This window comes from Mauremys mutica, chromosome 10 (genome assembly GCF_020497125.1).
Source record: "Mauremys mutica isolate MM-2020 ecotype Southern chromosome 10, ASM2049712v1, whole genome shotgun sequence".
In the NCBI taxonomy this organism is placed as follows: domain Eukaryota; kingdom Metazoa; phylum Chordata; order Testudines; family Geoemydidae; genus Mauremys; species Mauremys mutica.
Window position 1 is genome coordinate 69,367,383 of NC_059081.1, and position 23,929 is coordinate 69,391,311.

General features: G+C 44.5%; 1 protein-coding gene across 2 annotated transcripts; it reads right to left on the reverse strand.

Annotated features, from left to right (window-relative positions):
• Positions 1 to 1,875: 1,875 nt before the first annotated feature.
• LOC123343374 (mitotic-spindle organizing protein 2B-like) lies at positions 1,876 to 23,632 on the reverse strand. 2 transcript variants are annotated; one of them, XM_044978469.1, is made up of 3 exons: positions 23,339 to 23,632; positions 23,137 to 23,247; positions 1,876 to 2,897 (listed from the first exon to the last, which is right to left on the reverse strand). In XM_044978469.1, exons 1-3 carry the CDS (start codon positions 23,506 to 23,508, stop codon positions 2,738 to 2,740), a joined length of 441 nt encoding a protein of 146 aa, XP_044834404.1. In that variant the 5' UTR covers positions 23,509 to 23,632; the 3' UTR covers positions 1,876 to 2,737. The 2 variants fall into 2 exon arrangements, with proteins under 2 accessions (XP_044834404.1, XP_044834403.1); XM_044978468.1 differs by having other exon boundaries at positions 1,890 to 2,895; positions 23,120 to 23,247; positions 23,339 to 23,625.
• Between the last annotated feature and the right edge of the window lie 297 nt (positions 23,633 to 23,929).

Genomic DNA, 23,929 nt, shown 5'->3' on the forward strand with positions numbered 1-23,929 from the left:
TTCAGTGAGTGTGGTAGGGGAATTTTTGGATGTTTTGTAATAATGGTAACTGCAGAATTTGCATGGTCACAAATGGTAATTAGAATGATATTTATTAATAGCCAATTAAAAAGTAGAAGATATTTGGGTTTGGGGGTACAGATTTAATATGGTAGCAGAATAGATATGGTAAAACACAGATTTAATGTTAATTATCTTATAATTTACTATAAATAGGGTAACTCCCAATTGAGGATCAGAGGGGTAGCCAACACTGGTCCGCCACTTGTAAGGTAACTCCTTTCTCTTCATGTGTCAGAATATAATGCCTGCACCTGTAATTTTCACTCCATGCATCTGAAGTGGGGTTTTTACTCACAAAAGCTTATACCCAAATAAATCTTAGTCTTTAAGGTGCCACTCATTGTTTTTCCCAACTGAGGGAAAGTTCTATGCACCACCATACACAGCTTAAAAGAAGGACCCTTCACATTCTGTCATCAAGGGACTTGATATTATTTCATCTTCGGAATGCGAGTATAAATGTAGAGTTAAGTGGCTATACTCTGATTGTTTGATGCACGCTTGCTTTAGTGCTATCATATAATAAAATTTTGAATTTCACCACTCATTGTATCACTCAAGGTTCTTAGACAATTAAAGTATCTGGAACCAAATCAAGGACCAAACCTTGGGCTTATTTTATTTTTAAATTATGCATTTAAACATATTAATGGGAATAGCTACATCAAAGATTACAAGGGGTCTGAGCCCCCCTCCCTGTGTGTTCTGGGATCTGGGGGACACTGCTACTCTCAGGGTAACTGAGCCGCTAGCCCTGCCCCTCGATGTTAGCTGGGATCTGGGTTGGAGGAAATGAAGATAACACAAATGTAAACATCAGAAACCCAGATAATGAAGTTACAATACACATCAGCTGTGTGGGGGGGTTGGAATGTGTGTGTGTGTGTGTGTGGGGGGAGTCTTGTTTGGAGGGGGAGGTTGACTGGACTGAGGCACAGCTGGGAAAGCCCAGCTGAAGCAGGAACAGGAGTCCCAGCCGGGAGTGGGTGGGGAGTGGGTGGGGGCATAGCTCAGCATGCAGCTTGGGCTACATAAACAAAGCCATGTGCGGCCTTCCAGTTAACTCTTGCCTGTAATCTGTGTACACAGCAACATAGGGAAAGAGATATCAAGGAGCAACTTCTTACATGTTAATGGATTTTACGGTACCAAATAACAGCTTACTCAGCCAGGAAGGGGAGAGGAGCTGGAAATGTTGATGGGGGTGAGGCTACATGTTCTGGGAAATGGTGTGGCAGGGGGTGGAGAAGAAGAGAAACACCAGTCTTCTCTCACACACAAAGTTACTGTAACCACCATGTATTGCTGTCAAGGTTTTGGGACATAGACCATGGATGAGATGTTGCTCACTGGCTCTTAGCAACTACAATTGCAAACATTTCAAAGCACAGCCATTATCCGCATTCACTAGACCAAAATGTACAGGAGGGGAGAGGAGCTTTGAGGATTCACATAGGAAGCAGGTGAGCTAGTGGAAAGGCCATTGGACAGGGACTATTTCTAGCTCTGCCACTGGCCTGCTGGGAGATGTTGGACAAGTCACTTCACTTATCTTTGTGCCAAGGTTTCCCATATGTAAAATGAGGATAATGATATGTTCTTTGAGCGCTACTAATGAAAAGCACTATATAAAGAGCTAGGTATTTGGATTATTACCTAACCACAGTAGCACATCAATTGCAAACCTAGGTGAGATCAACAACTGCCTAAATGACTTAATTAACTACCACCACCAAATGTTTCTATTTTGTTTAAAAAAAAAACAACTAGAAAATTAAAAGGCAAAATGCTTTATAATGCACAGTTAAGGTTGTCTGGTGATAGTTGTGCCCTTCCAGAACACTGAGTTCAGCAAAACTCAAACGTCAGAAAACCAGGTACTGCTGAGTTCAGATAAACACCCATGCAAATGTAACTCTGCACTCTTTGAGTAATGTTCAAAATGCCCATAACGCGCACACACTCCCACTAAGGTGCAACTGACCTGAGGTAAGTGACTGATCCTTTGGGACTGGGAGTAACCGGAATATTGCCATGATCCTTAGCGTAAGGCACCATCTATCACAAAGGTAAGCCCACCTGGGTGGCAAGACAGATCGCTGTACCAAAGGGGACGGTCTAATGACTCCAAGTTAAGGCTGTTATAGCCCTGAGGAGTTTACACATGATAATTTCAACCACCAATGTATATATAAACTCCAATTTATGGTTTGTGCCCTGGCTCATAACAGTCTGCCCTGAGGTTGGTATTCATGTTCTTGAGCCATTGCAGGACAGCTTGATAGAGGTATCTCTAGCTGGTGAGTTATGAGAGATTGCACTCTTGCACGAGCTAGACTACTCATAAGGCATGGAGCAGGCCAGACACTATGAATAAGAATGAAGAATAACATCTCACTAATTTAGTGCAACGCTTTAAACAGAATTCTAATTAAAAGCAATTCCAGAAGAATTCATGTTCTTTATTAACGGATGTATTCCAAAGAAATTTAAGAAAGGAAAACAGTAACTGACCCTTTGCATACATCACCTGTGATATTCTACAGCATTCATAAATACAAAATACTGGAGCAGGTTCACAATCTTGGATCATTTGCATTTTTACATGTTGTGCTACATTGCACTTATTTTAATGGAGAATTTACAAAGGCCCTCAGTGCTCTATTTTGAGTCTCTATGTACTGCTGCCTCCACTGCTCTTTCCAGAAGTTCCAGTCTTCTGGAGCCTGCTAGTGCTTGGCTGCCGGGGCATTCTTTGGACCGATCCTTCCCGGCTGCAACGTTCTGCCAGACCTTGGGTCCCGCTGACTGAAGGATTGGTTTTATTTCTCCCTGGATGGACAAATAAATATGTTAACTCTAAAGTTTTAATCTGACATAACTGCACCCAAGCTGCTAGTGTTCCTCAAGAATTCATGTTATAGGTAGGGTTTTATTAGATGATGAAATTTTACCAGCATCCAATACAGATACAAAATTCGTGAACTGTAATTTAACAGATGTCAGGTAGCATAAATCCTAAACAAACTGCAATAGTAGGACTAATCATATTCATCACAATTTGTTCCTCAGATAAATCAAATAGCATAAATCACTTTGTTTTTTAAATGTGTGAACACATTATGCGATTACTTACATTTAGCATAGGAACACCAGCACTGCAAATTGCAACTAGGGAAGAATTTAAATAGCATCTAACATGTCATGGCTAGGACAAGTGAACCAATGTTCAACAGTTGATTCCTCTCACAAGTAACAGTGACAGGGTCCAACCCTGCAGAGCCTCTCCTGTTTGTCACTTTGTCAGACTAACAGACCTCTCAACTCTCCTGGGTATTCTGGTCATGCTCTGGGGTTTTCTGGCAGCATTTGGATTCCACACAGGAGCTGCCATTCACAGATTGTCTTGCTGGGCTCAGAAGGGAGCCATCCTACTCTTATCCTACCACTGCTAGCTGTGTCTATGATGCAACACAGCCGCAGGGCAAACCACTGGGTAGCACTGTGCAAGCTGGAAGGGGAGAGGGCAGGAAGTGTGGTGCATCCAACTAGCAAGAGACCTGGAGGGGACCCCTTCCACATTCAGCAGGAGGAGAAAGGGGACAAACAGACTTGCCGCAGGCAGGGCAGGTGAGGGGGAGAAAGAGACCAATTGAGGTGTGGGGAGAGCAGGACCTGACACACCTCCCTTCATTGGGAGAGGACTCTTAGAGGAGGCACATCATGTAGGGTAAGGAAAAAGGGTAAGGAGAAAATTACGCTAGTGAAAGGTCAAAAAGAAACATGGGAGAACAATCTACCCTAGGAAGGGATGAGAAGGATGGAGCTAGCCAAACGAACAAACTAACGGCTCCAATGCTTTAAAGAGTTTTAGAAAAACACATACCAGTAAAGAGATCAGAGCAAAGGGCAGGCATTTGATAGGCTAATTTAAATATTTTCTCTGCACAAATTAGTTATATTAATTACCTGATTAGGATATTGAGGTGTTTTGTAAGACAACTGACTGATGGCTATACAATAGGGGTCAGCAACCTTTCAGAAGCGGTGTGCTGAGTATTCATTTATTCACACTAATTTAAGGTTTCATGTGCCAGTCATACTTTTTAACATTTTTAGAAGGTCTCCTTCTACAAGTCTATAATATAGAACTAAACTATTGTTGTATGTAAAGTAAATAAGGTTTTTCAAAATGTTTAAGAAGCTTCATTTAAAATTAAATTAAAATGCAGAGCCCCCCGGACCAGTGACCAGGACCCGGGAAGTGTGAGTGCCACTGAAAATCGGCACGCGTGCCATAGGTTGCCTACTCCTGCTATACAATATATAGTAGCAACCCACTTATGTTGTTTAGAATCCATCATCTCTTCAATTTGCATGGCCAATAGAAGAGTGAACTGTAGAAACTTTATTCCATTACTTGCCAAAAAGTCATTCCTATGTAGCACCTTTCCTGCCCCCTGAAACCCACTACTGCCAACAGCACAGATTTACAGCTTAGTGCACTAGAGAAATATTCAAATGGCTTCCAAAGAATTAAAAAATAAGTGGCCCATTTGCATCTGTAAATAGTTTAACACAATAAACAGCAAATGCATTAATTTGCCTCAGACATGTCAACTGTTTTTAAAGAAAAATCTACTACTGTAGACTTCTCATCTGTCAGCCCAAAGTCAGCCAGACAGCTCTGCAATTCTCCTTTGCTGAAGCTCAGAAGCACTCAAGCAACTTTATTAATGCAAGTGCTGTCAATGAAAGCGCACAAATTGCAGAGGAGAAATTTAACTTTACTTCATCAAAGATGACAACAAAATCATCCCCAAAGATTATTTGATTTTTTTTTAGCAAGCAAGTAGGTGCACATTTGTGCATGTAAATACCTTCCTCCCTTGAATGCACATGTCCAGTTACAGTGCAAATCCTTCAGTTTGTGTGGGCACAAAGTAATGTATCTCTCTCTCACAAAAAGGGGATGCGGGCCCACAGGATAGGCACACAAATGCCCAACTATCTGGCTACTGGAAATCTGGCCCTTTATCCTCTACATTATATTAAACTCCTCAGGAAAAAAAGAATGAGCACTCTAAAGACCATTTTATGTATATATAAATAAAGGTATGTCGTCAGTCCTCCCATTTTGATCAATGGCAAAGCTCCCACTGATTTCAATAGGGAAGGGGCAGACCATGTGCGTGGAAGCACCACCACAAGGCCCAACAATCAGAGTTGGTGTGCTGTGTGCACTTCTGCCTCAACATTTGTATTAAACAATATTGAACATTAGGGAAATCAACGCACATTAGTGCAACCCATGAAAGGAAAGGATTTCAAGAGACTTCCCCCTACAGTAAAGAAACTAATACTGATGCTAACAAAAGGCTCCCCCACTTAATTGAATTGACACATGATGTCCTACTACTTTGAGGTGCATACTTGGTTGTTTTTCAGAGACCCGGTGTTCTGTAAATATGCAGCATGATACAAATACAAGTGATATTCCACATGAGAGACTTCAGTTGAGTACCTCAAAAGCTCAGAGAAGATGACTGCAATAGGATCAGTCAAGTGTGTGTCCTACAAATGGGCTGATGTAGGTTCATAAGACCAGGTACATACAACTACATGCAAGGATACATACACAATGAACTTGTGATGTTCATTCTTCCATCTGAACAATACTGAGATGGGTTTAAAACCTAGTTGGTTTAATAGCTAGATGTATTCAGGAGGCCTGCAAGGCTGCACGGTGGCACTACGGAGTGCACACTGGCAGCAGACAGGACACTGCAGTGGCATAGAAGCAGTGTCACAAAGGTCCATCAGGCCCCAGGGAAAGCTTCCTGTAGTCCTCAGGCGTTTTTAGAAGTAGCCACCTACAGCACCGTTCTCTTTGCCTGCTCTCTGCCCAGACTGATGTTGCTGCCCCCTTCATTCCACAGTAGCAGAAAAGACAGTGGAGGTTCCCCCTCCCCACTAGAGCAGTGTCTTCTTCCCACAGGGAAAGACCCAAGGCTCAGACCCTGCCTTTAAGGCTCCAACTTCTCTTCTTACTGCTCCTGTTTGTAACACAGTGAGGGCAGTGCTTCGAACCAGACTCCAGTCAGGAAGTGGACATGAGGACTGGGAGACACTAGTCAATCTGAAAACCAGAGTTAAAAGCTCACTGTTGCTGCCCAGACCTGAGCCCCTGCAAGGATCAGAGGGGTTCACAATCACACACACCGATTAAAAAAAAAAAATTATCTCACCCTTGTTGTGTGAGACCCAGACAAATAACCAGGGAAAGCGACAGACTAGCCTTAGTGGGAGAACAGTAACACTGCCTCTACATACAGGCCCGGCAGAGAGACAGAAGCCATTTTTTTCAGTCCCTCCTTTCAGTTATATTAGCTGTCCCTGGTAACAATAACAGGCAGTGGGATGATTTCCAAGGGACGGTGTGCCCTTTATGCAATCTACATGTTAATGCAAAAAGGTGTGCTCCAGTTAGAGGCTTCTTATGATTCATGCAAAGAAAGGAAATTAGCACAAACCTTGCTTGAATCATTGGCAAGTTTTGAAAATAAAATAATAAATAAATCAAACGTGTCCTAAGCAGAGAGTTTAATTCCTGTGGCCCGGCTGAAAAGCACCGAGGGCTGAGTTCCTCTCCTGTCTCTGGCCCCACAGACTACTAAGGCTCCCCTGGCTTTTTCTTCCAGCAGATGCTTTACAGCCCACTCCACCCACAGCTGTAACAAAACTCATCCTAGGCTCCTTAGCTGGGAACACATGCTCTAGCCCTGACCCTTGTGCAGTGCAATCCCGGGGGGAGTGCTTGTGCCTATGTAGAGAAGCCCTGAAAGGGAAGGGGCTGGGTAACAGAGGTAGCGGAGAGGGAAGGATCCAGCTCTCCCCTTACCTCCTTTCCTTAACTCAATGACTCGTAAGAGATCAGAGAGCACGCCAACAAACCACCCTGTCAACGGACACAGGGTGTTCGGACATGAGTGCTTAACAGCAGCATGGAAAGAATCATAGAATCGTAGGACTGGAAGGGACCTCAGTGGGTCATCTAGTCCAGTCCCCTACACTCATGGCAGAACTAAATATTACCTAGACCATCACTGATCTCCAGTGACGGAAATTACATAACCTCCCCAGGTAATTTGGTCCAGTGCTTAACTGCTCATACCATTAGGAATTTTTTCCTCATGTCCAATCTAAAGGTACGTCTACAATACCCGCCAGATCAGCAGGTAGTGAGCGATCTATTCATGATAAATCTATCGCATCTAGTGTAGACGCGATAAAAATTGATCCCCAATCGCTCTGCCATCGCCTCTGGAACTCCACCATGGTGAGAGGCGAAAGTGAAGTCGAAGTGGGAGCAGCAACACGGCCAGGTAAATCGATTTGAGATACACCGTTGCGTATCTTAGGTTGACACTCCCCATCCAGCCTTACTCTCCCGTGGTATAATTTAAGCCCATTACTTCTTGTCCTGCCCTCAGTGGATAAGCAGAACAATTTATCACCCTTCTCTTCATGTGCCTTTTACATATTTGAGGCAGTTGTGTGATCCCAGTCTTCTCTCCTTCAGACTAAACAAACCCAATTTTTCTAATCTTTCATCGTAGGTCATGTTTTCTAGACCTTTAATCATTTTTAATGCTCTCCTCTGGACATACTGGACACAGAACTCTGGCAGAGGCCTTATCAGTGCTGAGTAGAGCGGAATTATTTCTTGTCTTGCTTTCAACACTTCTACTAATACATCCCAGAATGAGGTTTCCTTTTTTTGCAACAGCACTATATTGTTGACTCATACTGAGTTTGTGATCCACTATAACCCCCCGACCCTTTTCTGCAGTACTCTTTCCAGTCATTTCTCATTTTGAATGTGTGCAACTGATTATTCCTTCTGAAGCACAGTACTTTGTATTTGTTCTTATTGAAGTTAATCCTATTTAATTCAGACCATTTCTCGACTTTGTCAAAATCATTTTGAATTTTAATCCTGTCCTCCAAAGTGCTTACAACCCCTCCCGGGCTGGTACCACCCACAAACTTCATAAGTGTACTCTCCATGCCATTATCCAAATCATTTATGAAGATATTGAATAGAACCAGACCCAGGTCAGACCTGCTGTGTTGCTGAGGAGATATGCTGCAGTGTTCTGTAACTGTTGGAGGATCCTAAGAGCTGAAGGTTTCATGCCCAGATATATTGCATTGTCACCTCTGTCAAACTGCAGAAAAGGCATCGATAACTGAGGCCAGGTCTTTGGCTGTCAGGATGGAACAGTGTCTCCCAGACAACTGGAGGTGTTAGAAAGCATTTCTTGTAATTGTTGCTATGTGAGAGATCACCAGCAGCTCTACCATTTGATAGGCTTCTGAAGCTGACCACTGATGATGGTTCATATTGGCACTACTAACACTGCATCACTGGATAACTAACAATAACAGATGACTCCAGGGAACTCAGAAATGTGCTGCAGAAGAACGGCCACACAATCGTCTCTGAGATCTTTCCTGGTTTACGAGTGAACGAAGACAGAGGATTCTGAAAGTGAAAGACTGACTGGGTAAGTGGTGTAGGACTTTGATTCTGTGGATCACTGGTCCACCTTCTAGGAGAAAAGGAGGCTGTATAGTTTGGTTCCTTTTCTGCTGCACTGGAGACCATCCAATCTCCTTGGGGACAGACTGGCTAGAATTGTCAGGAGGGGGATAAACTATTTACAAAAGGGGAGGGTAAAGGGAGGGAAGAAATGAGCACTCAGCACAAAAACTGAGAGATTGAGAACACAATTAATCAAGGAATCAAAGGACATGAAGAGGAGAAATTCCTGAACTGCCAATACAACAATGCTAGGAGCCTGGGTAACACCAAGAGGAATGGGAATTGCTCATTTATAAAATGTAAATTCAACCTAGTTGGTATTATTGAAACCTGGGAGAATTTGCACTACTGGAATGCTAAAAATCAATGGTTATAACTAGGGCTGTCACGTGATTAAATTTTTTTATCATGATTCATCGCAGTATTAAAAAAATTAAACATAATTAATCGCACTGTTAAACAATAATAGAATACCATTTATTTTAAATGTTTTGGATGTTTTCTACATTTTCAAATATATTTATTTCAATTACAACACAGAATACAAATTGTACAGTGTTCACTTTATACCTGTATTTGATTACAAATATCTGCACTGTAAAAAACAAAATAAATAGTATATTTCAATTCAGCTAATACTAGTACTCATCTCACTTTCAGGTGATATTGTAAATAAGAAGCAGGAAGCATTATCTTCCGTAAATGTAAACGAACTTGTTTGTCTTAGCAACTGGCTGAACAAGCAGTAGGACTGAGTGGACTTTTGGGCTCTAAAGTTTTATATTGTCTTGTTTTTGACTGCAGTTATGTAACAAAAAAAATCTACATTTGTAAGTTACACTTTTCACGATAAAGAGATTGCACTACAGTACTTGTATGAGGTGAACTGCAAAATGCTATTTCTTTTATTTTTTACAGTGCAAATATTTGTAATAAAAATAATATAAAGAGAGCACTATATACCGTATTGTCCCGAGTATAGGCCGCACTTTCCCCCCCTAATTTAAGTCTTTAAACTAGGGGTGCGGCCTATAAGCGGGATCTTGCAAAAAAAAAAAAAAACAATAAAAATACTTTAAATCCCAGCCGCAGCGGGGAATCAGAGGGCTCTGGGCTTCCCGCCGCGGCAGGGAGCCCAGAGCGCTTTCAATCCCAGCCGCGGCCGGGAATCAGAGCGCTCCGGGCTGCCCGCCGCGGCGGGGAGCCCAGAGCGCTTTAAATCCCAGCCGCGGCGGGGAATCAGAGGGCTCCGGGCTGCCCGCCGCGGCGGGGAGCCCAGCGCCCTTTAAATCCCAGCCGCGGCCGGGATTCAGAGCGCTCTGGGCTGCCCGCTGCGGCGGGGAGCCCAGAGCGCTTTCAATCCCAGCCGCGGCGGGGAATCAGAGGGCTCCGGGCTGCCCGCCGCGGCGGGGAGCCCAGAGCCCTTTAAATCCCAGCCGCGGCGGGGAATCAGAGTCCCAGGTTTTCTATGGCTCCACCCAAGTCACCTACATTCAGACCCATTCCAGGGTAGCAGAAACAAGTCCAAACAAAAGTCCAAATTAATAATTCTTCTGCCCTCTTGGGCTACCGTTCTCTTCTCTACTTAAAAATCCTGTCTCAGGGCTCCCTCCCACAGGAGCCTACATTACTCCCGCTGTGAATTTCCCTCTGTAGAAAAGTCCTGCCTTCCCCCAGTCTCTCCCTAGATCTTGCCCCCATTTTTTCCAGGGCCCACCACGGGTACCAATCCTGTCCCTCTGGCCTTCCTTAGTCTGCCTACCCCAGGCCTTTCCCGGGGAGGGAACTCCTTACCTCCTCTCTGATGGGCCTTCCCTCCACAACTGAGCTCCCTCAGTTAACTTATTAGGCCTTGCTCTGCCTCTTCTGGCCAGGAGGCAGTTAATTAATCAGCCACCCTACAGATGCAGAGCATGACTAACTGGAGTGTTTGTCCCTTATCTTGCAGGTGATGGGGATTAAGCCCCATCGCACCAATCTAATCCAGGTTTTTAAACTATAATTTGAAAATATGAATTTTTTGGTGAGTTTGCACACAGCCTAAGATTTTAGTGAGAAAAATAGGCCTTTACAAATTGCATGTGTATATTTTCTTTAAGTTAAAAAAAGTTAAAAATTTAATTTTTTTAAAATAGCACCAAACTTTAAGGGTGCGGCTTATAATCAGGAGCGGCCTATACTCGGAACAATATGGTACTTTGTATTCTGTGTTGTAATAAATATATTTGAAAAGTAGGAAAACAAAGGAAATACATTTCAATTAGTGTTCTATTGTTTAACAGTGCAATTAATCAAAAAATGTTAAATCATGTCTTGTAGTGATATGCTCAAAGAGCTCAATCTATTTAGCTTAACAAAAAGAAAGCTAAGAGGTGACTTGATCACAGTCTACAAGTATCTACATGGGGAACAAATTATTTAATAATGGGCTATTCAACGTAGCAGAGAAAGGTATAACACGATCCAACGGCTGGAAGATAAAGCTAGACAAATTCAGACTGGAAACAAGACAAAATTTATAACATTGAGAGTAATTAACCATTGGAACAATTTACCAAGGGTCACGGTAGATTCTCCATCACTGACAATTTTTAAAGCAAAACTAGTTTATTTTTAAAAAGATCTGCTCTTGGAAGTATTTTGGAGCAGTTCTATGGCCCGTGTCACACAGAAGGTCAGACTAGATGATCACAATGGTCCCTTTTGGCCTTGGAATCTATGAACCTTTCCTAAATTGACATTTACTTAAGCTAGATACACTTATCTCCTTTTATAATAAGTCAGTCCCTCCAGTTCCCTAATAATTTCTGCTATTTCAAACTCTCCCTCCAATATGTTAATATATTTCTGGTAATGGAGTGCCCAGAGCTGTACAGAAAAGCACCTCCCTTAACTCTGTATGCTGTGAGACAATTGTTTTGCATACGAAAAGAAATTATTTATCTTTTATAACTGGGAGTTCAAGATGTGTTGTTTTTGTGTGTTCTACTTCTAGTGTGAACGTGCCCCATGTGCTAGAGATTGGAACACTTTAGCCGACGGTGTATCTTGTAGCACCAAGTTCACTGGGGTGCAGAGTTCCTCCTCCCCTAGAGGCCATAAAAGAGGCAGAGTGGCCAATTGAACCTCAGTTCCTGCACCACTATCAAGTCCAGGTCATTAGACTTAGCAATAGTGAGGAAGAGAGGGTGGGGCATATAAAAACACCTATACTAAATGAAGTTTTGAGGTGCAAGTAACTTTCCTTTCTTCTGTACATCAACCATTCTTCCCCAAGTCTATTAGCCAGACAGTTTCCATGCTGTGAGGTGTAGTGACAAATCCAGATGATATGTTGTCCCACTGCTCTGAGTAATTAAGTCTGTTAGAAGAGGTAGAGATATTGGAGAGGTCACCGAGAGTTCTGGTTTTTGTGAATCAATTTGTTCTGAGAAAAAAACATCTGCTTAGATTGTCTGCCAGAGTGTTGTGTAGGCAGGTGAATGGCATTTAGTGTTACATTGTGCTGGATATACCAATTCCATGCAAAGACTGCTTCCTTGCACAACTGCATTGATCTGGTTCCTCCCTGTTTATTTACATAAAACACCGCGTGACACTGCTGGTTCTTATCTGTACACTCTGATCTTTGAAGTGAGGTAGGACAGAAAGTTTCCTACTGATAATTTCCTTTCGTCTCACAGCATCTCCCACATTTCACCACTCTGCTGCTTGTGAGGCCAGATCAGTGTTTTGGCTCTACATGGTCTGGTCATGTCCCCTCTGCTCCTGCTTGCTGCCCAATAAACTATTCCCAAGCTGTAAAATTTGCATAACATCACTAACAAATATTCCAGAGATAGCATAACTATGTATGTTAGACCAAAGAAGATGGACATATGGTAAAAATTCCATTTAATATCTGACCTTGACCCATGAGCCATCCAGGGTGGGTCGAACTATAGGAGATGCTGCTAGCAGAAAGGAAATTGTTAAGAAATTTTCTGTTCTGCAGTCCAGTGTCTCCCATAATTCTGGACATCTGGGAAGTAGCAAGCAATGAACAGATGTAGGGAGGATTATGAAACAAAAGTTCTGTAGGAAAGTACTACCCGCTCTGTATTATTACTGGGCTATTGCCTGCAGCAATTTCCTTCCAAAGGAGGCCTCTGCAGAAGACAGAAGGTCCATCTTGTAGTGCTTAAGGGGTTAGCTATAGACCAAGAGCCACTTTGCAAATTTCCAAAGTGGGCACACTTGTTCTGCCCAAGAGATTACTCAGGATTTCATGTGATGCGCCTTAATCCCTTCTGGGACAAGAGGCTCTGATGATTTATAGTCTTCTATAATACATAATCTAATCCATCTACAGATAGAGGATTTTGAAAATCTGAGTCCCTGGCATTTTGGGTGAAAGGACACAAATAAGGAGCCCAATCTTCTCATGGATTCTGTCTGCTTGAGATAGGTGTTAGGTGAGAGATGAAAATCTAAAGGTGTGGTGAGTTGGATATTGTTGTTTTGGACAGAACAAAGGAAGTACAACTTCTTGGGAAGTGTAGAAGGACAAATCTACCTTAGGAAGAAAGGATTCTAGTGTCCTGAGCATGACTTTGTCCTTGTGGAACAGGCAGTAAGGCTCCAGTACAGATAAGGCTGCCAGCTCTAAAACTCACCTGGTGGCCGTGACAGTAAGAAACAAGCCTTAACAGATGAATGAAAGGCCAACGCTGAAATCAGAATCTCAAAGGGATGGTTTTTCAGAGCCATGAAAACTAACAGAAAGTCCCATTTTGGGAAGAGTGGCTTGTTCATCAGTCTGGCTAATCGGACTGCCCAAAGGAATCTGGCTACCTATGAATTAGTCTGTCAGGGAACCTGAGGTTCCTGAGAATAGCACACTACTAAGAGTGGACACCTGACATATAATGATACTGGATTGAAGGCCTCTGTCTATGCCTTCTTGGAGAAAGTCCAAAATGATTAGAATGCCAGGATTTCTGGGATTTGCAGTGTGCTCTTGGTGCTAATTGAATCTGGACCAGATACAGAAGTATGCTTTTAGTGTCCATACTCTCCTAGATGAAAGCAATGTCTTAATCACTCTGGAAGACAGACTAAGACCTTCTAGTGCTTCCTTCTCAATAACCAGGCTGTTAGTTGGAGCTGTTTCAGGTCTGGACAAAAGATGTCCTATCTCCACAGAAGCTGGAGTGGTGGCTCCAGCATCAGCTCTATCAGGGCTGAGAACCAAGGTCTTCTCAGACAATTAGTATCACCATTGTCTGTTCTCATTTTATTTTCTAGACCACCTTCCCCAGTAATGGAAATGCATAAAGTAGGCCCTGTGGCCAACAATGTGATAAGGCATCTGTCTGGATTTCTGGATCAGATAGCATTTTATCGGGTAACTGGAGCTGGGTGACTGGATGAAGAGTGGATGGGATGGAGCCCGCAGCTCAAGCAAATATCCCTAGCTCACTATTTCCCTGACCCACTTGTCTGTGGTTGATAAAATACCCTTCACTGGTATCTCTGTGACGACAGGGAGTGAAAGGAGCACCTCTGTCTGACGGCCAGTCTATATTCTCTTCCAAGGGCACTCAGTGGAGAAGAGATAGATTGTTTGCATTTGCCACCTTACCAGCCACCACCTTATCCAAGTTTTCTCCAAAAAAGAGGGTGCCTGTAAGGGCTGCTTAGAATGAAGATCCACCTTCCAGAGTTGGAACCACATGTGGCGTCTGGCTACTGCGCTAGAAGCTATGGCTTGGGCTGAGAATCTCATCACATCCATTAAAGCATCAGCTACAAACACTAACGCTAGGGAGACTCTTTAAAGTAGAGCCAAAGTCAGCATGATCTCTGTGCTTAAACGCTTTGAGATTGTCCAGACAGGAAAGAGATGCTCCTGCAATGCACACAGCTGCCAGGGACGATCAGAAGGTGCTGGAGGAGTCTTCAAAGATCTTTTTGAGAGTGGCCTCCATCTTTCCATCGAGTCCTTAGGATAGAACTCTACCATATCCCCGGCGAGGGATGCTAGAGTGGCATCAACCTTCGGTATCTCAGCAACAGAGCTTTTTGGTACTGACTATTTACAGAGCCTGAGGTTGCTCTTGTTACAATGCTTGTCTTCACCAGGTTTGTTCCATTAAATAATAAATCATTTCTTGAAGGAGGCATGAAGGGGTATCAGAGCCTCAAGGGAGGATTTTAAGGGGAGAAACTTACTCTATGGCTTATTCACAGGAGCCTGCTCAGGTTTCAGAGCCAGACAGCTTGCCTTCCTCAGTGGAGGAGAGAGAGGATGACGAGGAGTCAGATGACGTCTATCTCCTGGATTTGTTGTGCCTTTTCTTTCCTTTTTTAGAGCACTTTGGGAGCACAGAAATTCTGTTGAGGCTTTTGCACCTTGCCTTCCTTAACGCCTGGAGCCCTCTCGAGAGACCTGTCTTAGATCTCTGGATCCCGTTTCCTCTGGGAAGTGGGAGCTCATTGTCAGAGCCCTCCTGGTTGACTTGGGAGGAAGGGGGTGTTGATTAGAAGCCCTGTTTCCTTCCCCAGGGCACTTGAGATCCACTTTAAGATTTAAGAGGGGAGGAAGAGTACCTGTTGCCCCACAATCCTTCTTTGTTTTGCAGGGGCCCCTGGAAACTTACCACTAGAGTTGAATGGTCAGGGTCCACTTTGTTTTTGGAGCCTCTTCCTGCTCTGCACTGGGGCTCATGGTCCACTTTTCCTGTTGGAGTCACTGCTGCCTCAGTGGGTATTGCAATTGATTTACCAACACTAGTACGCTGTCGAATCTGATTTGCTGCAAGTATGCTCAAGCTGTGAAATCAACAGAGCCCCCCAAAAGTCCCTCTTTTGTGTTGGGTTCAAAATTAGACTTTCATGTTCACTCAGTTCCAGGCTGGAGAGTACGTATGACATACTTGTGACAGCCTTACAATTTCCTCAATACCCTGAAAGAAGTTTACTAAACTAAGGCTTGGGCTACACTAGTGGGGGGGTTCGAACTAAGATACGCAACTTCAGCTACACTATTTGCATAGCTGAAGTCAAAGTATCTTAGTTCGACTTATCAGGTCATCCTCACAGCGGCGAGTCGACTGCCGCGGCGCCCCCGTTGACACCGCTTACTCCTCCTGCCGAGGTGGAATACGGGCATCGATTAGTGGATCGATTTATTGCATCCAGACGAAACACGATAAATTGAGTCCCAATACGTCAAACACTACCTACCGATCCAGTGGGTAGTATAGACGTACCCTAAGTTAAACTTTACTGAATTGGACTGAATCCTTTGGGCAGTGGGGATGTGTGCGCCACTTGTATTAAAAATGAAATTGTGTATGTGTTATTGTGGAATTGTATGTACCTTCTCTAGTAGAAGGGGGATGCTAATGTACTTCCTCTGTTACCACCCTTTGAAGCCACCCCCTGGAGAGGTGCCCATATACTAGTTCAAACTGGATTCTCCAGGCACCACCAGACAAACAGATTTCTTGAATAAAGAGCCTGGTTTTAAACTGGCTTGGGGCCTTCTTCCTGGAGCAGCAAACAGACAGGAGCCATGGTCCACAGAAGGCCCCAATTTTTAGAGTAGCGTTGGAAGGACTAGACCTGCTGAAGCCCCACAAGACAACATTTTTCCTTCTGAAGCTGTGATTAAATTGTAACCCCAAGGAACCCTCATGGGTGAGAATCTGAAGGACTGTTCCTACAGAACCCATGTTGGGGTTGAGGTGAACCCTGGTAAGCTTATTACCATGCATATAGGTTCTTTTATTACTTTAAATGTGTTTTTTTTTCTGTAGTGTCTTAACCTAAAGAATAAAATTGGCTTGCATAGAAAGAACTGTTTAGTAGTTTACTTCTGTTGACAATCACTCATCAGTTGCTGAAGAGAAAGCAAGCAGGTGCACTTGGGCAGCCTGTCTCTTCTGGGAATAACACAAGGAAGGCAGGGAACCGTGCAGCATGGAAATACCCATCAGAAAGCAGAGAAACGCAGGTCTGCACCCAAAAAGGCGATGGCTGGGGAGCTGGAAGCCTTAGAATAGGTGTTTTTGCTAGACCACTGAGAGGAAATACAGGGGCAGTTGCCCTGACCCGTGACATTTATGGTGTAATCGGTGGGATCTGCAGCAGTGTGAACTGCATAAGTGTCAACAGCAGTGAAAGCAAGTTACCTAGAAGGGAAAACCACACAGCAAAAAGTCTCAATAGTCTTTTTGGGAAAAGAATGACGAGAGCTACAGAGTGACGAGAGAGACAGAGAAAAATGAATTATGAACAGCTGAAGAAAAATCAGCTGGCTGAGGAATGCAGAGAAAGGCGGCTTAACACTGAAGAACAGACAAAATGACAGCTAGTAGATCTGCAATATTCTAAATGACCAGTCAAGGAATGACAGCCCAGGTTTGCAGAGAACCTCCAGCTTGCTGGCAAAAGGCCCACCATACTGGAGAGAAACAGGGAACAAACAGACTGATAGAGGAAGCAACAATGTTCTGTCCTGACCAGCACACCATTGTAACAGGAGCAGAAGACAGCCCAACAGGAAAGGCACAGAGTGAATCTGGAAACCCAGCACCTTGGAGACCGGGAGCAAAAGAGGGCAGACCAACAGCATCAGTACAAGAGAGAAGGTCAAGGAGTGTCAGGAGCGGCTTCAGATGGAGAGACTGCACCAGCAGAACCAGAAACGGCAGGATCAGCTTAAGCTGAGAGAGACTGCGCCAGCAGAACTGTACTCTGGCTGACCTTGCCTCCAGGAACGACCATAGCAAGAGGCCACTTGATCCTTGCAGGCTGTAGGATCGAAAGCCCAACAGACATCGCATGTGTCCAGCAGATGTGCTTCTCTCAAGCAGAGATGCTGGGCCCATGACTTCAGACTACCCTGGGATAGGAGACACACTGCTTCAGGGATGCAGCAGCACCAACCTAGATGGATCCAGAGGGCAATTTAACTAAGGCCCCAAAGGGCAAAAGAAAGATTCTGGCAGCTTGTGGTGCAGATGCCTTGATTCCACAAGTGGGAATATGCAAAGGACATCTCAAAGAGTAACTTAATGCTTCGGGGCTGAAGCCAATCTTGGGGACAGCTTATCCTTGCCATGGGATTTCTTACACCTTCCTTGTAGTTTCTAGTGCAGGCCACTGACACCCTTGGGTCTGATCCAGTCCAGCAAAGTCCTATAACTTGAGGTGAAATTGACAGCCCAAAAGGGAAGACCTTGTGTACTGGCAATAGTTGAGATTCTGCATAGCATCAAATAGTTTTGATAGAGCGCTCAGGTACTTACACGAAAATATGCACAACTCCAAAGCGGTCTAGAAGTGATAAGTAAGGGATTCTGGAGACCAAAAACTGGGGGAATGGGAAACAAATCGTGTCTAAAGCTGGGTTGTAGCTCTCGAGCATACCATCACATCTGACGCCCCAAAGATGAGGAGGTAGGATTACAGAAAGAGGTAGAAGAGTTTTCAATGTCTCTCTCTTCTGCTATTGGTGTTGCAGCTAAGTTTCTGTTTAAAGCTGAATTTTGCTCCCTCTCTAAAACCTACCAAAAAAGTCAGCTCAGCATGCAAACAGGTAGGTCTGGGGCCCCAGTGGAGTTTGTGGAGAAAATCTGAGCTATAGGTAAGATGAGAACCCATCAACCATCTCCCAGATGTATTGGGGCCAGATACAGAATGGGGAGGATAAAAGGAATATTGAACTGCCTCATTCACTATAATGCCATCCATCTTGTGCACTGATGGAGGCAGGGGTCACGCAGGACTGCCCAGAGGATTCAGGGGGCCTGGGGTCTTCGGCGGCGGGTCCCGGAGTAGAAGGACCCCCCGCCGTTGAATTGCCACTGAAGACCCACCCTGGGACCCGCTGCCGAAGTGCCAGAAGGACCCCCTGCCAGCAAATTGCCGATGACGACCCGGAGCGGAAGAAGCTCCGGGGGCCTGGGCCCCGCAAGAGTTTTCCAGGGCCCCCAGAGCGAGTGAAGGACCCCGCTCCGGGGGCCTGCAAAACTCTCATGGGGGCTCCTGCGGGGCCTGGGGCCTATTGCCCCTCTTGCCCCCCCCTCTGGATGGCCCTGGGGTCACGTGGGGAAAAAGATATGACAGCATGAAATTGGAGACTACTGTAATACATAGTCAGAGGGGAAGAATTAAGGTTGAATGGGATATCTTCACTCTGGCAGTTCCTGACTTGTGCATTTTTAAAAAGTTAATATTCTTGTAATGTACTTTAAAAAAGTGAATTGGACAGTATCCCTGGGACTAGTCCTTCATTCAGGAGGTTTCTGCTTGCATAATTTCAAGAACTATGGAAGACAGAAATCTCAACCCTATGCTGTTCTGTAGCAATTCTCAAGATGTGCATGTTTAAAACAAAATTGGTCTGTGAGAGTTTTAAGCTCTAAAGGTTTAGAGTGGTCATGTTCTTCCTCCAAGATATCCCAGCTCAAAAGCAAGCAAGCATTTCTCACCTATGTATGCACAGCAGCATATACTGAAAAGGCTACACTACAACTTGTTTGGAAATGGATTTTAAACATACAAAAATCACACAATGGTCATAGAGGCATGTGCACATGCCATATTTAGGTGTGTTGGCTTCCTTACCTCAGCCACAATGTTTAGTTTTTAAGGCAGAGTGACAGAAGTCACCCCATCCCCACTCAAAAAAGAGCTAAAGGGATTTTACTCAAGCTTCCAAAGACAATTTACTAGAGACAGAAGAATGGAAGACTTCAACCCAAAAAGATAACTTTCCAAAACATACATGGAAATCAGAAAACACGAGCCTTAAATGGAAACAGGTTTGCAAGCCTTAAGCCTAATGGCCAATGCATATGACCAATATAAATTCAAGCATTATTTGTCTTTATAGCGAGTCATCTCCACACAAGCTCTCCTGTAGAATGCATGCCCCAGTTTGCGTTTATAAAAAGTCACTGATAAAAACCTTGACAAAAATATCCACCATGCACAGGAAGTTCTTAGGTTCCAATCCTGCAATGCATTAAGAATGGACAGCCTTTGGGGAAGCTCTGAGCGAGCAAAGCAGCCCATCCTCACGCAACAGTCTGCAGATTCTGGGCCACAATATGTAATTCCTAAACTTACTTCTCTTGGTTGTCTATGCGTATGGCACTTTCTAGTCTAAGACAGAGAAAGAATTTTTCACAATAGATTTCAGTCTCTTAATTTTAACAGCTAAGTGGATCAGTTTTCATTTTTAAAATAAGATTTACATTGTATTTTTAACCTGTAAATTTTAATTATTTTTAAAAAGTTACCCATTCCTGACAGTTTGTTAACATAAGAATGTATTGTTTAGAGGGTACACCGGTTCTTTTAGTCTAAGCTTAAAGGACTCACAATGCGAATATGACTCTTAACGTCCTAATAGACTGCACCAACCCCCGTAGATAAACTAATAAACACAACCTGTAAAAGGAGAGAACAGGCAGCAAGAAAACTGGAAGGAACGAGGGGGACCTTGAGAGAGAGGCGAGCAAGCATCAGCAGGACTGTAGACCACAATCTTAGGGGCTGTTAGTCTTGGAGATCGAAGGGCAGAGGAAAAGGAGAGTGGTGCAGGGATTTTACTGTTCTTGGCAGAGAGAAATGAGACCTCTAATTCAAAGAGAGACATAGAAACACATTAAAAACACCATATGTCTATTGAAAAAAAGAACAGAGTCGTGAATGTAAATGAATGCTCAAAACCCTTAAAGAAAAAGAAGAAAAGTTGTCTATTGAACAATGGTAACATAGCTCACATGCTTTCTTAAATACATCAATTCCATAATCTTGTCATTTGAATAGTCTACTTTTATGGTGCCCCTCTAAAATTTTAAAGTCCCCAGATGAACAGCTTAGACTTGAATAGTTATTACATTAAAGTGCTGTTAAACAAAAATCATTTCGTAGTAATAAATGTACCAATATTTTTCTCAAATGTTTTCAAATATAATTTCATAATTGCACTTTCCACATTGCTTGCCAGTCAATAATACAGTAAAACAAGTCTTTTAAACACACAGGGCATTTTCCTGAAGTACTTAATTGGTATTTTGAGTTAATAAACCCCAACATTAAATGAATGTTGTAAATAAATGTACAAGTGTACACCATTTCCTAGGCAGTATCTAAAAGTAACTGTGATGCTTTTCTTTGAAGGAAGTACGCATCAAAGATGAAAAAAAACAAGGCGTCCAGTGGCACCTTAAAGACTAACAGATTTGGGCATAAGCTTTCATGGGTAAAAAACCTCTCTTCAGATGCATGGAGTGAAAGTTACAGATGCAGGCATGATATAATGACACATGAAGAGAAGGGAGTTACCTCCACTTGTGAGGTAACTCCCTTCTCTTCATGTGTCATTATATCATGTCTGCATCTGTAACTTTCACTCTATGCATCTGAAGAAGAGACGTTTTTTACCCATGAAACGTTATGCCCAAATAAATCTGTTAGTCTTTAAGGTGCCACTGGACTCCTTGTTGTTTTTGCAGATACAGACTAACATGGCTACCCCCGATAGATGGAAAAAAGTTACTTTAAATACCAAAATGACTGTTTTACTATTGTTTTAAATACTTAAAATGTGATCCTTTATTCTGGTACTGAGATCTCTGCATATTCATTTCCATTCTGGCCAAAGACAAGCCATGTGGAGTCCTGCGGAGCCACGCCACAATTGTGTCTCCTTTATACAATCACCCACAGCCGCTCACTGTAGCCAGGTGGGGTGAACTGGAATTGTATTTTGGCATCTTTTAGTTTTGATCAGGTGTCACATCCCATCTACTTACACAGCACTTTTAACTGCTAACAATTCAGACTAAAAATAAAGGCATTGCCAGAAACATACAAGTCTGTATCATTCACATGATAAACAGCTCTCATTTTGACTTTCAGCATCAAATGCAATTTTCTTTTCCTATGATTTAATAGAATTTGTTTCCAATATTAAAGGCTCCCAGACAGCTACTTCCAAACCAGCTTAAATTTGGCATGCTCAGTTTTTGTAATCCTTCAGAAGCAATGCAAGGGAGGCTCAGCTGGTCTTCCCTAGCAAGGCCAATAGAAGCAACAGTCTGTTTTGCTAGTGATTCTGAGGGTATGATCAAGACGGATAGGACAGAAGGAAAACCAAGGAAAGAAGGGGAGAAACACTAAAAAGCAGAGGATGAAAATTGCACACCAAAAGGCCCTGCACCTAGAGTACAGTTTTTGGTCCCAGATAACCATAAACAGGTACGAACATTTGCTTGCATTTGCAGTGGAGTTAATCAACTAATATTAACTGGTAACTGATTAACCCAAATTACAACATGTCAGAAACCTCTTGTCTAGACAGGACCATAGCAAGAACATGTCAGAGATCAGACTAAAGCTAAGGGGCCCAGATGAACCAGTGCTGTGACAGTACATACTGGTTTGGTACAGAACCCTTGCTGGCCAATTACAGCTTTGAACTTTCAATCCCAGGCTTCTGGTGGGGAACTCCTCTCTAACATGCTCCTTCTGCTTGTCACAGTATCTATAACACACTTATCCCTGTAACATGAGTGCCTGCTGAAAGCCTGGTAGGACTAATGGAAAGAACATTCACTAGATACAGAGGAAGATGCACCCAGCCCTCCTCAGCAGGAAAGCATGTCACCTCCACCTGAGACGGGAAACTGTGATACAATAATATACTGTACTTCCAAAAAAGAATGGAAAGGGAGAAAGAGCAGCAACAGAATGTACATATTTTTAAAAGAAAAATAGGTCTCGTGCCTTTTGCTTCTTTATTGTGAAAAACTTGAGCCTGATGTTTTTAATCAAAAAAGGTCTCTTCCTACTTCTTACAGTGTTAGAAATCTGACAGTCTAGAATGGAGGTGATGAAAGCTGGGGAGCTGGAGTAAGGCCTGGTCTACACTTAAAAGTTTTACTGGCACTGCGTTCTCAGGTTTGTGATTTTTTTGTTTGGCCAACAAAACTATACTAGTTAAAGCCATAGCGTAGCTACAGTTATACGAGTATATGAGATCACGCTACGGTTTAGGTTATTTGTTTTTGACATTTTCAATATGGCTAAAGGGGCTTAAATGATGACACAAACAGCAACAAGAGAGTGCGAGATGAGCTAGGAAGAGGGCGAGATTTTTATTCGCCTTGTTTAAAAATCCTCTTAGTTAACATACATGAATGTCTAATTGGCATCTTGCATAAATGAGGCCCCCAGCCCTTTAATTACGGCAACAGAGCTCTCCTCCGTCCCGCTAGTCCTGCGGCGGAACCAGCCGCGGCAGCCCAGGCCGCCGTTTCTCGCCGCCCTGCCCAGCAGAAAGCAGCAGCAGCAGCAGCCGCCGCGGGCCCAAGCCCGGGCACCTCCCCGCAGGCTCCCCCAGGCCCAGCCCGGCGGGAGGGGCCCCACGAACCCGCCGCTCCTGACCTCTGGTCTCGGCGGGGCCGGTCTCGGCGGGGCCGCTGGGGGCCGCTCTCTGCCCGGCGCACAGGGACTTCAGCATCTGGAACACGGCCAGCGGCGCCACGTTCATGCGCAGCAGGTCCAGCAGCAGCCTGCGGGGAGAGGGCGCGGGGTCAGCAGCTCGGACAGCGCGCGCGCGCGCGCGCGCGCGCGGCCCCCCCCCTCGCCATCGCCCCCCCCCACCTGAACACTTCCGGGTCGAGGCCGATCCCAGCCGCCTGCGCCAGCTCGAACAGCTCCGCCTCCTCCGCCGTCGGCAGCTTCCGCCGGGACCGCACCGAGGCCCCCACTTTACCCAGGGCCGCATCCAGCCCCGAGTCCGCCCCGCCACCGGCCAGGCCCTGGTCAGACATTCCCGGCACAGACCGGAAACGGGCTCAGCCACAGCCGGCGCCTGTCTCCTACTGAGCATGCGCCCAGGTTAGCGAGCGCCGGAAACAGCCGCGCGGGGACCAGAAAATGCACACCCCGCTTCCGGTTCGACTGGGCATGCGCGCTATTCTGGAGCATGCGCGGTTCTGCCTGTGCATTCCCTAGGGCGTGGCCTCCCAACAGGGAACCTCGCGGTTGGCGCATGGGCCGTGGCTGCCCTGGATGAGGCTGCCAGTGCCGGGGCGGAGCTGCCCTGCGGTTTCAGGGGGTCTCCGTAGTACCGGCTCGCTGCCGAGGCGGCTGCTCGGTACCGCACAGGGCCAGCCTTAGGGGAAACGGCCCCCATGTCGTCCCCCCCCCATGCTCCTGGCCTCCAAGGGCCGCCCTGCCTCCCCCTGTGCT

What these genes read in the sequence shown, in the direction of transcription:
- LOC123343374 (XM_044978468.1), bottom strand. Translation starts at nt 23,508, where the DNA reads ATGTCTGACCAGGGCCTGGCCGGTGGCGGGGCGGACTCGGGGCTGGAT. An exon ending in CTCGACCCGGAAGTGTTCAG is followed by an intron (nt 23,248 to 23,338) that starts GTGGGGGGGGGC and finishes CTCTCCCCGCAG; the next exon opens with GCTGCTGCTGGACCTGCTGC. An exon ending in CGGCCCCGCCGAGACCAGAG is followed by an intron (nt 2,896 to 23,119) that starts GTCAGGAGCGGC and finishes TTGTCCATCCAG; the next exon opens with GGAGAAATAAAACCAATCCT.